The sequence below is a fragment of the Hemibagrus wyckioides genome, linkage group LG10 (genome assembly GCF_019097595.1).
Source record: "Hemibagrus wyckioides isolate EC202008001 linkage group LG10, SWU_Hwy_1.0, whole genome shotgun sequence".
In the NCBI taxonomy this organism is placed as follows: domain Eukaryota; kingdom Metazoa; phylum Chordata; class Actinopteri; order Siluriformes; family Bagridae; genus Hemibagrus; species Hemibagrus wyckioides.
This window is the reverse complement of record NC_080719.1, coordinates 1,193,647-1,208,560: the sequence shown is the minus strand read 5'-3', so window position 1 is coordinate 1,208,560 and position 14,914 is coordinate 1,193,647. Positions and strand designations below refer to the sequence as shown.

The following is a 14,914-nucleotide window of genomic DNA, read 5'->3' as shown; positions in this document are numbered from 1 at the left end:
CACTCTCTCTCTCTTTCTCTCTATCAGGTGTGTGTAGTTGTGTACTGGGTTCTGTGGTTCCTCCGTCATGTGTCTCTGTGTATCGAGGCTTTGCTCAGTGTTTAGTGACTCTGGGAGACGAGGTGAACAGCCAGACTGACAACAACCCCGACCTCGACTCCATCTGCAGGTGGGGCTCAAACATACACACACACATACACACACATACATACATACATACATACAAACAAACATATACACATACACACACAGATTGTACATTAGGGCTACAGCTATTGATTATTTTAGTAATCGAGGATTCCATCGATTAATCGGGTATTTGTAGTACTTTTTCTTTATTAAAGAGGAATACTAAATATGTAAGAGAAAATAAGACAGGTCTCACAACAATGAACAACTAAGTTGTTTCCTATTTAGAAAAATTTTTAAAAATCTAAACCTATTTAGTGCATTTAATTGACATTCAAAATGCAAATACAAATATATAAATAAAAAAAACTTATACTTCGAAAGAAGGTAAAAATAGTACAACCTAAAACAAACAATAATAATAATAATAATAATAACTAGAATTTTGCATTTCCAGAAGAAAATGTGTGTGATTGCGAAAAGCAAAGCAGTATGTTGCTTAAACTATTGCAGTACATTGTCAAATAGTATTTAAAAGCTAAAGTCACAGTTAAAAAAGTTTAAGGTAGTTTATGTGGCTGTAGAGTAAGAATTCAAGCTGTAGGAACAGTTTAAAGATGATGCGACCATAAAAAAACCTCTTCCCTCACTCTTGCTGACGTCACACACACACACACACACACACACACACACACACACACACACAGGAGCAGTCTGAAGTCCGTGAAAAATACATTTACAAATCCATATAAAAAACTATAACACTTATCAGCATGAAAAGTAATAGCACACATAAGCAGCATTTTAGCGCTGTAAGCATGTTTCTAGCTATTATCGTTTTATCGGGCGCTCTACCAAATAAACTAAACTGTAGCTTATAACACTACTGAGATGCAGTAATGTTTTAAATGCTTGTTTACAGCATCTACAGATGCATGTTTCCAGCAGCTACCGAAAACCTCCGAGAAAGACTGAACTGTACGGAAACCAGGAAGTGAAGAAATGCATTTACAAAAATGCATTGTAAAAATGTAAAAATGCATTTACAAATTAATATAAAATAAACTACAACACGTATCAGCATGAAAAGTAATAGCACACTTAAGCATAACATGGCCAACATTTGAGCGTTGGAACCATGTTTCTAGCTATTACTGTTTAGGACTAGTAATGTTTTACATGCTTGTTTACGGCATCTCCCGAACATCTCCGAGAAAAACGAACTGTGCGCGCTCTCCTTAAATGTCCGTGCGGACACCAGGAAGTGAAGTCCGTAACAAATGCATTTAAAATTAATATAAAATAAACTATAATACTTATTAGCATGAAAAGTAATAGCACATAAGCATTCAACTAACAATCATATTGATTTAAGCTAAGTGTGAACATTCATATTGTTTTAAGCTAAGTCTCTCACACACACATGCATACACATACACGTGACACACACACACACACGTTAGCTCCTTCATAGTACACTGAGAGGTTCCTCAACTGTTCTTTAAAGGTTCATTTAATAAATTAATGCTTCTTATCCTTCTTATAAAGAGTGTAAAGGTAATACCAGAACATGTCAGTGTGTGTGTGTATATGTATATGTATGTATATGTGTGTGTTTGTGTGTGTGTGCGTCTAAACAACAGAAAGTACACCTTTAAAGTGAAGCGATCTTTAAGCTAAAGTGTAAAAGTCCTATTTTATTTTATTATACACCTCTTTATAATAAATATAATATAATGTAATGTAATGTTTTATAATATATAACCCCGCCCCTTTCTCTACAATGATGTCATTTTTCTCTAGAGAACATACAACACTGAGTACTTGTTTCTGTTCAGAAATGATTTTGAACTGTGCTAAATGTCCACAACGTGTTATGTCAGATCCTGGGACGCCTTTGAGCGGTGTGTGAACAGCGTGCTGTCTGATTGCCGTGGTAACGCAGCAGATCTTTGGGAGTCCTTGAAAGTTGAGTCACGGAAGACGCAGTTCTCAGGAAACCTTTATGAAATGTGTGCCGGTCGTACCCTGACCTCTCCTGGGACCCTGCCCACTACTGATCAGGCCAATCAGGAGTCTCTGAAAGGCAGAGGTGTGAGCAGTGGCCACACCCATTCTGTGTGCTTGCTCCTGGCCTGTGTGTTCTGTGTTCTGATCTGATTTATTTAAAACGCAGGTGCAAGTGTATAAGATAAATGATTGTTTTATTAATTAAGTCAGTATTTAGTAGATTCCTATAAGCTGTTTATTTTTTTAAACACAGTGTGGAACGGTGACAGTGTGTCAGTCAATAAAAACATTTATTTCAAGCTATTCACGATGAATTGTTATTTTAGAATATTTTTATCTTCCATTTCTATAGAAACAAATTTTTATACCTTTAACTTTTACTCACAAATCATTTCAGTTATAAACATCAGTCCAGCTCCTCAATCAGGCATTTTTTTGGCTTTTCTTCTGTCATGTGTTGCTCATCGTCTGCTCTGGGATCCATCTCTGCTTCTCTCTGCTTGGTGAAAATCAGACTCTCATCTCTGATGGATGTGTTTTTGGTAGGAACTTTGCCAAAGAGTGAGAACTCTGGAGACATATCTTCTGGTTCTGAGTCACTGCTGCTACCTGAGATGACCTCGATTATTGGACGGAACACCTGAAAAACAACATTGTTTTTCTTACGTACTGAAACTATGAAAAAAATGAGCATGAATCAAGCTTAGATAAATCTTCAGCATACTCGAGGCACTGTTTCTATGTCGACGGTATCCAGATCAGGCAGATCCTGAGGAGATGAAAACAAAACTATAATGTGTGACATGATTATGAAAGAAACAAGAGATTTGTTAAGGTTCTAGCTAAAAGAATTCAAGCCCTGCTACATGAGATCTGAATCAAATAAACTTGATAGCTAACATCTAAAGCTGAGGACAGAACCAGCTTCATTTCTGGTTTATCTCTGGATGTCCTCCTCCTCCTCTGATACCTTTGATTCCTTCTCCTCTTGCTCAATTTGCTTGAGGTCTTCACTGGACACGTTCTGATCTTCTAGAGGCTCAGAGATTCCTGAAGTGTGTATAAGAGTAGAAGTGAGAAAAATGCACAAGGAAAATAGATAAATAGCTAAATTTATGGGTTAGTGATACGCACTGATCATCTTCTGCTGCTCTTGAGCATGTCTCTGCTTCAGTGCATTTTCTTTGATAAGTCTCAAGGAATTTAGACTCTCCTCAATCTTCTTCCTCTCTCTTGTTTGCCATACTTCCCTTTCTTTACGTTCTCCTTCCAAACCTCCCACAGCCCAGGCCTCTGCACAGGCTCTGCACACACCATAGACAAAGATAAGATTCTCTCCTGTTTACTTTATTTGCATGTGATAACATGCATCTCCTAAATATTTGCCACACGGAGTGTATTAAATGATATCTTTATTAAAATTTAACACACAACAATAAAAGGGTGTAGAGTCATTGTTAGTATGTAGAAAAGTAACGATTAGGGAAAATCAACAATGTGCATTTTAATTGTTGATACGTCATTTACTTTACTTTATCATTTTATTTGCTATATTTAATAATAAATACCTGTTTTCTAATATTTTTTTGGTGGCAGGACAGATAGCACTGGGGACAACATCACACACACACATGGCAGAAAAGATTTTATGAAAATGAAAGGAAATAAAATACAATTCTGAGTTATGTTCTTAACGGTGTGTGAGTCAGGAGATGCATGTGATATTGGCAAAAGTATTGGGACACCCCTCCAAGTTATTTGAGTTCAGGTGTTGTTTTTCAGGGGTCAGGCTCAGCCCCTTAGTTCCAGTGAAAGGAACTCTTAATGCTTCAGCTTCATACCAAGACATTTTGGACAATTTCATGCTCTTTGTGGGAACAGTTTGGGGATGACCCCTTCCTGTTCCAACATGACTGCACACCAGTGACCAAAGCAAGGTCCATAAAGACATAGATGAGCGAGTTTGGTGTGGAGGAACTTGACTGGCCTGCACAGAGTCCTGACCTCAACCCCATAGAACACCTTTGGGATGAATTAGAGCGGAGACTGTGAGCCAGACCTTCTCATCCAACATCAGTGCCTGACCTCACAAATGTGTTTCTAGAGGAATGGTCAAAAATTCCCATAACACTCCTAAACCTTGTGGAAAGCCTTCCCAGAAGAGTTGAAGCTGTTCTAAAGGGCGGGACAACTCCATATTACATTCACGTGCATGTGAAAGCAGAAGTCACAGTTTCGTCCATGTCTTTATGGACCTTGCTTTGGTCACTGGTGTGCAGTCATGTTGGAACAGGAAGGGGTCATCCCCAAACTGTTCCCACAAAGAGCATGAAATTGTCCAAAATGTCTTAGTATGAAGCTGAAGCATTAAGAGTTCCTTTCACTGGAACTAAGGGGCCGAGCCCAACCCCTGAATTCAATGATTTGGAGGGGTGTCCCAAAACGTTTGGCAATATAGTGTAGATTCCTTCTCAAATCTATTTGATTTTTCCTCATTTAGGGTCATATTATAGTTCAATTTATTTTTTACAATATCTGTCCTCACCGCTCCTTTGGAAACACAGGACGGTCATCCAGGTACGTGAGCAGCTCCAGACGAACAATTACTGACTTCCTGTAGTTGGGAATTTTCTTGATGACGTTGTTACCCATGAGGTTTAGCACTCTCTGAAATGTACAGGTGTGATTTTATTTAAACATTATTTAGTATTCTTTTAGCTTATGTCATATACACTATATTGCCAAAGGTTTTGGGATATCTGCATTTACATGCACATGAACCTGATTTGGAGTGGTGTCCCAAAACTTTTGGCAATATAGTGTACATTAGTGTGTGTGTGTGTGTGTGTGTGTACCAGATTGGGCAACTTCTCCAGTACAGTGAGAATTTCTGGGTCATTGAGGCGGTTATGTGACAGGTCCAGAACACTGATGGAGGGACAGTGACACAGCTCCTGCACATCACTCACACTCTCTAATGCATTATGGGAAATCTGGAGTGTGGACAGCTCACTCAGGCAGGCTGCAAAACAAGAATGGTCCAGGAGGGTTAAGATGAAGGAATAATATGAAATATAAACTCAATTAAATGATTGTCTGGGTCAACATTGTTTATATAGAGAACATTTGAAAGCAAGGTGTAGTTGATTCTCAGATCTGACAGTGCAGTTCTGGCTATAATTAATGACAGGTTTATATTAATTATTTAATTAATTATTGCTCCTGTAGTAACAACTCATTCACAGGGACATGTACGGCAGATGCTCCACATAATCAAATCATAATTTCCACATAATCAGGTTTAAAAAACGTTTAATAAAGTAAGACTTATATTCATTGATATGGTGATGTTTTTGCTAAGTTATGGAGGATTATCAGTGCCTCTCCGTTAAACTCACGCTGAAGTGAGACAGAAGGATCAAGCGAGTGTGTGTCCGTGTGTCTGTCTGTCTGTCTTTCTATCTGTGTGTGTTTGTGTCTGTCTGTCTATCAGTGTGTGTATGTGTGTGCGTGTCTGTCTATCTGTGTGTGTGTCTGTGTGTTAGTCTGTTTGTCACTGTATATGTATGTGTGTACCTGTTTGTCTGTGCGTATGTGTGTCTGTCTCTGAGTGTGTCTGTCTGACTGACTGTGTCTGTGTGTGTATATATGTGTGTACACTCACAGATGTTCTGGATGACCTTGATGTAGTTGTTGGACACGTTTAGTGTTCTGAGTTTGGTCAGAGGTTCCAGGTTCTCCAGTGTGTGAATGAGGTTCTGGTGGATGAAGAGGCAGCGCAGTTCTGTCTGATTATGCAGCTTCTCAATCTTCCTGATGCCATTACACTCGAGCCAGAGACAGAGCAGGCCTGTGTACTCCTCCAGACCCTCGATTACAGTAAACCCTGTCACACAGCATGGACATAGCTTTATTTAGAGTGCAGCAGGGTTGAGACCTAACTTCTACTCTGGTGAGGGTTTCACCTTTAAAATGAAGATAAAGTGTGTCGTTCAAGCTCGGGGTCAGGTACAGCTTGTTTCGCTTGCAGTGCTCCTTTAAAAACTCCTTAGTGATTCTAAAATAAAAAAAAAAAGAAGAGAAAAGAGAGAGAGAGAATTAATCTGTGTCCGAGAGGTCACGTGATATCAAACCTCAGTGAGGAGGCGCCCTCTAGTGGAGGCCCGCTAACACTGTTACAAATGACTGAAGTTATAACATGTTAATTACATAATAATTACACGATCAAATAATGAATAATTGCATACTCATATCATTGTTCTACCATTTTAATCGTGTTAGTTTTATAACTTCATAATGCTTTTTAAGAGGAAAAGGCGTTTAAATGAAGATTGTTCGGGTTTTTCTGATGAAATTTATATTGAAAAAGTTTTATAAAGAGCTCTTGGAATTAGATTTATATTCATTGACAGAATTTGGACTCAGTCTGGACTTCACCTGGGACCTGGTGATGTTTTAGTCTCAACTTCTTCCACAGTGCCGCTTTTACCACAGTGTTGCTCTGGATTATCCACACACACACACACACACACACACACACACAATACCACAAACTGTCATCAGGTTTACCCATTACACGTTCCTTATTCACAGTTTTTTTAACTACATTGTTGATTTTTTTAAAAGAAATTAGTCTATAGATAAGGCGTTAATTAGAAAGCTAAGTTTAGCCCCTGAGGTAAATTTAGCTAGCTGCTTCAGGCTGCTTTACCTGCTGACTGAGACACTTTTCTCGCTTGCTCTCCGTCTCCACAGCTCACCTCTGAACTCAGCTTTGGTTGCATTTTATTTTTGAGCTATTCAATAAAAAACAACAAAAAATATATGTATATAAATAAATAAATAAATAAATAAATACGAAACAGGTGCAGTTATTTTGCTAGCCGCTGCTGCTAACCGTAGACGTGTATCCTGTTTCCATGGAGACCAGTAACGTAAACCCCCCGTGCGCGCTGAGCCTGTGCCTGACTGACTGAGTGGAATCATGCCGCATTCAAGTGTTACTGGGATTTTTAGTAAATAAAAGTTCATCACAATTGTGGCCCAGGATTACAGGAGATTACAAATATTTCGGAAATAATTTAGACACATGAGTTTCAGCATTGTGACTGAATGTTGGAGAAAGGGACAGATTCAGTGGTCAATACAAAAAAAAGCTATTTAAACCACTTTATTAAAAAATACTTTCAAAAGTAATCTTAATGATTTGGGTATTAAACTACTTTAAACAGAAAAATAAAATGCCTTTGTACAATTTAATTACAAGGTAAATTATTCCAATAATTATTCCAATAAAAATAAAGACATCATTATAAAATATTTATAATGTTATAGTTTATTTAAACTTGTTACTGCCTTACAATAAGTATAGCATGTAAAATATATAAAATATTAAAAAGTAAATTTGTGATTGCAATTTTAAATTAAATTATACAATATTTTGTAAATAATGTATGTAAGAACATTTATATTATATTAATTATATTATATTATATTATATTTATTATATTATATTTCTGAAGTGACTTGTTCAGCGACTACCAGTGGGATTGAGGACAGTGCACTAACATGTGATCTGTGGCAAAGAGCACACACTGCTTCTCCGTCATTCTGTAGGATATGATGCAGATATACACTGCTAAATGTTATAGCAGGAAGAACACTGATTTGTTGTCAAGTGGAATGTTAGTTGGGTTATCACCATAGCAACCAGTAGTAGGAACGGGGCACTGTGGGACATTCACAGTGCAGGGACTGGAGACGCAGCAATAAATCACTGTGTGTGAACATAGCTTAAACATAGCAGATTTGTCAGAAACTCTTACAGGCATGTGCAGTTATTCATCTTCTTCAAACACTTTATCCTGATCAGGATGATGCTGAATCTGTGGTATAAACCGGGCAGGCCGAGTGTGAGGCTGGAACATGTCGAGGACCAGGTGGCAATCCATCACAGGATAATACATACAGGGGCAGTTTAGAGTTACACATACACTCAACACAGTCTGTTTCTGGGAGGCAGGAGGAAACCAGCGAGCCACAAGGAGAAAGCTTCACAGACACAAGGAGAAAGCTTCACAGACACAAGGAGAAAACTTTACAGACACAAGGAGAAAACTTTACAGACACAAGGAGAAAGCTTCACAGACACAAGGAGAAAACTTTACAGACACAAGGAGAAAACTTTACAGACACGAGGAGAAAACTTTACAGACACGAGGAGAAAACGTTACAGACACGAGGAGAAAACTACAGACACGAGGAGAAAACTTTACAGACACGAGGAGAAAACTACAGAAAAGAGGAGTAAACTACAGAAATGAGGAGAAAACTACAGAAAAGAGGAGAAAACTACAGAAAAGAGGAGAAAACTTTCCAGACACGAGGAGAAAACTACAGACACGAGGAGAAAACTTTCCAGACACGAGGAGAAAACTACAGACACGAGGAGAAAACTACAGACACGAGGAGAAAACTTTCCAGACACGAGGAGAAAACTACAGACACGAGGAGAAAACTTTCCAGACACGAGGAGAAAAGAAGGAAATTGAAATCAGGAACTACAGGTGTGTGTGTGTGTGTGTGTGATTACAGCTGGACGACTAGTCAGTGTAACAAATAAAAATATTTACAGCAAGTAGAAGTTAAAAGGTTGAATAATTTATAGGAAAAAACAATTAAGTATGAAGATGTAAAAACTGTGAGACACACAGACTCGGCAAACACTGTTTTTAACTGTGATGTGTTTATTTTCCTTTATTGAAAATTTCCCCAACAAAGAACTGCGCAGGACATCCGACAAATTTATAGCGCAGTCCATCATACAATCAAACACACAAAACAGCATGGTCCTCATTCTGCTGACTGACATACAGTGATCACTCGATCGGAAATAGTGTTATATACATGTGCCTTGTGGGGTGACAGAGAGCTATCTCATATACACACACACACACACACACACACAGCTCTGAAAAAGACAAACATCAGAATTTAGCCCTTTTTTGTTTAACATAAATAATATACATTATGTGCATGTGTGTGTGTATCTGTGTGTGTGCATATGTGTGTGCATTTGCATGCATGTTTATGGACTCCAGCATTAAATAAGCACTTAAACATTTAGACATAAGGCTGTTCCACACATTTGAGGAACGTGAACAGCACAAACCTTTCTGTGCTGCAGAAAATCATAAAGACAGAGAATCCGAATCCCACCCGAAAGGAAAGACGTGAAAATGTGAACGTTTATTTGAAATGTTATGTTCAAAGGGATGATGGTGAATACAGTGAGGTGTGTAGGATTAAAAATTAGCATCAGTCATGGACTCTAGAGTGCAGAAAATCTCATTGAGTCGCTAATCTGATGCTTCCAAACCTGGTGCTTTTTGAGCATAGTGAAGTTGAGCAAAGTTAAACTCCTCCCTGAATCACCTGAATATCTGTGGTGTGTTCAGGAGTTCTGTTGTTAATGTTATTGCTTGTGCAGTTACAATTGAGTGTATTAGAAAAAAAGTGATCAATGATCTCAAATATAAGTGAAAACAGTCAGGTTTCTTTGTTAGATCCTTAAAACAAACCTGCTTTTCTGACACAAAATCCATCATAGAAATATCGAAGACACTGAAAGCTGGACTTAAAGTTGGTGGTGAGGAGCGGGTGATATAGATGGAGCGGGTGATGTAGGTGGTGAGGAGCGGGTGATGTAGGTGGTGAGGAGCGGGTGATGTAGGTGGTGAGGAGCGGGTGATGTAGATGGAGCGGGTGATGTAGGTGGTGAGGAGCGGGTGATGTAGGTGGTGAGGAGCGGGTGATGTAGGTGGTGAGGAGCGGGTGATGTAGATGGAGCGGGTGATGTAGGTGGTGAGGAGCGGGTGATGTAGATGGAGCGGGTGATGTAGGTGGTGAGGAGCGGGTGATGTAGATGGAGCGGGTGATGTAGGTGGTGAGGAGCGGGTGATGTAGATGGAGCGGGTGATGTAGGTGGTGAGGAGCGGGTGATGTAGATGGAGCGGGTGATGTAGGTGGTGAGGAGCGGGTGATGTAGATGATGAGGAGCGGGTGATGTATATGGAGCGGATGATGTAGGTGGTGAGGAGCGGGTGATGTAGGTGGTGAGGAGCGGGTGATGTAGGTGGTGAGGAGTGGGTGATGTAGGTGGTGAGGAGCGGGTGATGTAGGTGGTGAGGAGCGGGTGATATAGATGGAGCGGGTGATGTAGGTGGTGAGGAGCGGGTGATGTAGGTGGTGAGGAGCGGGTGATGTAGGTGGTGAGGAGCGGGTGATGTAGATGGAGCGGGTGATGTAGGTGGTGAGGAGCGGGTGATGTAGGTGGTGAGGAGCGGGTGATGTAGGTGGTGAGGAGCGGGTGATGTAGATGGAGCGGGTGATGTAGGTGGTGAGGAGCGGGTGATGTAGGTGGTGAGGAGTGGGTGATGTAGGTGGTGAGGAGTGGGTGATGTAGGTGGTGAGGAGCGGGTGATGTAGGTGGTGAGGAGCGGGTGATGTAGGTGGTGAGGAGCGGGTGATGTAGGTGGTGAGGAGCGGGTGATGTAGGTGGTGAGGAGCGGGTGATGTAGGTGGTGAGGAGTGGGTGATGTAGGTGGTGAGGAGCGGGTGATGTAGATGGAGTGGGTGATGTAGGTGGTGAGGAGGGGGTGATGTGGGTGGTGAGGAGCGGGTGATGTAGGTGGTGAGGAGCGGGTGATATAGGTGGTGAGGAGCGGGTGATGTAGATGGAGCGGGTGATGTAGGTGGTGAGGAGCGGGTGATGTAGGTGGTGAGGAGCGGGTGATGTAGGTGGTGAGGAGCGGGTGATGTAGGTGGTGAGGAGTGGGTGATGTAGGTGGTGAGGAGCGGGTGATGTAGATGGAGCGGGTGATGTAGGTGGTGAGGAGCGGGTGATGTAGGTGGTGAGGAGCGGGTGATGTAGGTGGTGAGGAGCGGGTGATGTAGATGGAGCGGGTGATGTAGGTGGTGAGGAGTGGGTGATGTAGGTGGTGAGGAGCGGGTGATGTAGATGGAGCGGGTGATGTAGGTGGTGAGGAGTGGGTGATGTAGGTGGTGAGGAGCGGGTGATGTAGATGGAGCGGGTGATGTAGGTGGTGAGGAGCGGGTGATGTAGGTGGTGAGGAGCGGGTGATGTAGGTGGTGAGGAGCGGGTGATGTAGATGGAGCGGGTGATGTAGATGGAGCGGGTGATGTAGGTGGTGAGGAGCGGGTGATGTAGGTGGTGAGGAGCGGGTGATGTAGATGGAGCGGGTGATGTAAGTGGTGAGGAGCGGGTGATGTAGATGGAGCGGGTGATGTAGGTGGTGAGGAGCGGGTGATGTAGGTGGTGAGGAGCGGGTGATGTAGATGGAGCGGGTGATGTAGGTGGTGAGGAGCGGGTGATGTAGGTGGTGAGGAGCGGGTGATGTAGATGGAGCGGGTGATGTAGATGGAGCGGGTGATGTAGGTGGTGAGGAGCGGGTGATGTAGGTGGTGAGGAGCGGGTGATGTAGATGGAGCGGGTGATGTAAGTGGTGAGGAGCGGGTGATGTAGATGGAGCGGGTGATGTAGATGGAGCGGGTGATGTAGGTGGTGAGGAGCGGGTGATGTAGGTGGTGAGGAGCGGGTGATGTAGGTGGTGAGGAGCGGGTGATGTAGGTGGTGAGGAGCGGGTGATGTAGGTGGTGAGGAGCGGGTGATGTAGGTGGTGAGGAGCGGGTGATGTAGATGGAGCGGGTGATGTAGGTGGTGAGGAGCGGGTGATGTAGATGGAGCGGGTGATGTAGGTGGTGAGGAGCGGGTGATGTAGGTGGTGAGGAGCGGGTGATGTAGGTGGTGAGGAGCGGGTGATGTAGGTGGTGAGGAGCGGGTGATGTAGATGGAGCGGGTGATGTAGATGGAGCGGGTGATGTAGGTGGTGAGGAGCGGGTGATGTAGATGGAGCGGGTGATGTAGGTGGTGAGGAGCGGGTGATGTAGGTGGTGAGGAGCGGGTGATGTAGATGGAGCGGGTGATGTAGGTGGTGAGGAGCGGGTGATGTAGGTGGTGAGGAGCGGGTGATGTAGATGGAGCGGGTGATGTAGATGGAGCGGGTGATGTAGGTGGTGAGGAGCGGGTGATGTAGGTGGTGAGGAGCGGGTGATGTAGATGGAGCGGGTGATGTAGATGGAGCGGGTGATGTAGGTGGTGAGGAGCGGGTGATGTAGGTGGTGAGGAGCGGGTGATGTAGATGGAGCGGGTGATGTAAGTGGTGAGGAGCGGGTGATGTAGATGGAGCGGGTGATGTAGGTGGTGAGGAGCGGGTGATGTAGGTGGTGAGGAGCGGGTGATGTAGATGGAGCGGGTGATGTAGGTGGTGAGGAGCGGGTGATGTAGGTGGTGAGGAGCGGGTGATGTAGGTGGTGAGGAGCGGGTGATGTAGGTGGTGAGGAGCGGGTGATGTAGGTGGTGAGGAGCGGGTGATGTAGGTGGTGAGGAGCGGGTGATGTAGATGGAGCGGGTGATGTAAGTGGTGAGGAGCGGGTGATGTAGATGGAGCGGGTGATGTAGGTGGTGAGGAGCGGGTGATGTAGGTGGTGAGGAGCGGGTGATGTAGATGGAGCGGGTGATGTAGGTGGTGAGGAGCGGGTGATGTAGGTGGTGAGGAGCGGGTGATGTAGGTGGTGAGGAGCGGGTGATGTAGGTGGTGAGGAGCGGTTGACGATCGTGTTAATGGCTGATGTGTTGAACTGAGTGTACAGATAAGGAGGTGAGAAAGCTGGACAAAGACGAAAGCACTAAAGTGCCGCTGCATCGCTCTCTTCAGGTCTAAATCTCACTGCAACACTATCAGCAGGTAGTCGAGCGGCATTGTGGGTAATATAGGAAAGCATTACCTAGAGTGAAAATAGATCAACATGTCAGTAATTATTAATGCGTGACTGATGGGATTCAGGGCGGAGTTTTCCTTTAAGCGTAATCCAAAATCCGTTCACCTTGTGCTTGGTTGATTAACACAGATACACAAATCTGATCTAACGTGTAACTGTATTCCTCATCATCCCACAATTTCTGTATCAGGACAGATCTCACAGCTGTGACACTCAGAAGATCATCTCAATGGATCTTCAAAAAGTCATCAGTTTCATCACTGCGTTACGGCGCGGTCACAGGAAATACAAGATGCAGTACGTTCTACAGAAGACTGGAAGATAAGAAATCATCTTATGATGATGAAAAGAGAAACAAAACACTGGTGAAGGACAGGTGGTGTGTTCCAGAGTTCCTCAAAGTTCCCCAGAGTTCCTTGTGAACTTCTGCCCCCTCCTCAGATTAAATCTCACACACCATGTTACAGTTCAAATGGAAGCCTTCTCTAGTTCTGCTCGTTCTTCTCTTCATCCTCGGCAGTAAACAAAGTGATCTACACTAAACGCAGTCCTGCTACTAATCTCAAAACTGCTCCACAGTCAAAGAGGACATGCACCAACGACACACAGACACAGACAGGGATACTGACCATTGTGCATGTGATAGAGAGAGAGAGATACAGAGGTGTTCTAACCCTAAAGCCCCACCCACTTTTCAGAGGGTCGATAAAATGCAATAAACGTGCGCCACTACTGTTCTGTTAGAAAAAAAAGATCCACTACAAATGTTCCGTACGTCACGTTTCACAGTGCATTCCCTCTCAGGACACGTCTCCAGCCACCGGGACTGACTCGGGCATCGGGGTATAGCAGATCTGCCCCCGGTGCGGGGAAAGCAAACGTGAAGAGGGTGGAGGACAGTGTGGAGGAAGGTCCAGGCCTGAATCCTGAAGGTGAGTAGGTGAAGCTCCTCGCTGGCCGGGTTAAGTGGAGAAGTGCGCTGGATGTTTGTGGTGCTCTGTGGAGAACAGGTCCGATTCGGCTCCTGACTGAGACGCCGTGAACATCTCACCTGCACACAGACAGCACGGGATTGAGGAGGCGTGGCTAATGACAGAAACGTTTTACAGTAAAGGTAAAGAGGTTCAGCAGTAAAATGAGATTTGTTTTTTTCTTCAGCTGAACTAAACCACAGCAGTGACTGATGTATTCAGTAATATATGACACTCATCAGCTTTCTGTCTGAGTTACGCCTTTAATGTATAAAAGGGGTTATATAAATAAACTTCACAAAAAATTAAATAAACAATAAAAGAAATAAATTGTCACAAACCTGTCCACAATGTCTCTTCCCGTCCAGCGGAGGGAACCCTCACCTGAATAAAAGGACTTCTGGTATTTTGCTTCCGCATTTACAGACTTATAAACACGCCAAACAATTATTCGCGAAGTATCGTCGGTTTCAGCTACGTACCGAGCCTTTGTACACGTATTGTCATAAGTTTTGGGACACCCCTCCAAATCATTGAGTTCAGGTGTTGTTTTTCAGGGGTTGGGCTCGGCCCCTTAGTTCCAGTGAAAGGAACTCTTAATGCTTCAGCTTCATACCAAGACATTTTAGACAATTTCATGCTCTCAAATTTGTGGGAACAGTTTGGGGATGACCCCTTCCTGTTCCAACATGACTGCACACCAGTGACCAAAGCAAGGTCTATAAATGAGATGAATTACAGTGGAGACTGTGAGCCAGGCCAGAACTGAGACGTCTGCCTTTCCATGCATGATAAATGGAAATGAATGTAATATGGAGTTGTCCCGCCCTTTGCAGCTATAACAGCTTCAACTCTTCTGGGAAGGCTTTCCACAAGGTTTAGGAGTGTGTTTATGGGAATTTTTGACCGTTCCTCTAGAAGCACATTTGTGAGGTCAGACACTG

At 43.3% G+C, this 14,914-nt stretch overlaps 3 protein-coding genes across 5 annotated transcripts in view; 1 reads left to right on the top strand and 2 right to left on the bottom strand.

Moving 5' to 3' along the window:
- nrn1lb (neuritin 1-like b) overlaps positions 1-2,358 on the top strand; it is a 30,742-nt gene extending 28,384 nt beyond the window's left edge. For both annotated transcript variants that reach the window (XM_058401429.1, XM_058401431.1), the window contains 2 exons: positions 28-169; positions 2,013-2,358. In XM_058401429.1, coding sequence (XP_058257412.1) covers positions 28-169; positions 2,013-2,289 — 419 coding nt within the window. In that variant the 3' untranslated portion in view covers positions 2,290-2,358. The remainder of the gene's footprint in view (positions 1-27; positions 170-2,012) is intronic.
- Positions 39-7,094, bottom strand: dnaaf1 (dynein axonemal assembly factor 1). Of its 2 annotated transcripts, XM_058401428.1 has the most exons (12): positions 7,037-7,094; positions 6,851-6,935; positions 6,577-6,640; positions 6,105-6,196; positions 5,804-6,025; positions 4,995-5,161; positions 4,685-4,806; positions 3,274-3,443; positions 3,110-3,189; positions 2,864-2,908; positions 2,525-2,779; positions 39-163 (listed from the first exon to the last, which is right to left on the bottom strand). In XM_058401428.1, exons 1-11 carry the CDS (start codon positions 7,058-7,060, stop codon positions 2,546-2,548), a joined length of 1,305 nt encoding a protein of 434 aa, XP_058257411.1. In that variant the 5' UTR covers positions 7,061-7,094; the 3' UTR covers positions 39-163; positions 2,525-2,545. The 2 variants fall into 2 exon arrangements, with proteins under 2 accessions (XP_058257411.1, XP_058257410.1); XM_058401427.1 differs by lacking the exon at positions 39-163 and having other exon boundaries at positions 2,317-2,779.
- A 5,624-nt stretch (positions 7,095-12,718) lies between these two features.
- The window catches only part of dok4 (docking protein 4), a 63,957-nt gene continuing 61,761 nt past the window's right edge, over positions 12,719-14,914 (bottom strand). Inside the window, exon 9 of the mRNA XM_058401590.1 lies at positions 12,719-14,050. Within this exon, the coding sequence (XP_058257573.1) occupies positions 13,962-14,050 (89 nt within the window). The 3' untranslated portion in view covers positions 12,719-13,961. The remainder of the gene's footprint in view (positions 14,051-14,914) is intronic.

Coding starts and splice junctions, on each gene's coding strand:
- dnaaf1 (XM_058401428.1), bottom strand. CDS start 7,060: ATGGAAACAGGATACACGTCTACG. Junction 6,197..6,576: donor AAAACATCACCAGGTCCCAG/GTGAAGTCCAGA, acceptor TTTTTATTTTAG/AATCACTAAGGAGTTTTTAA. Junction 5,162..5,803: donor CAAGGTCATCCAGAACATCT/GTGAGTGTACAC, acceptor CTTGTTTTGCAG/CCTGCCTGAGTGAGCTGTCC.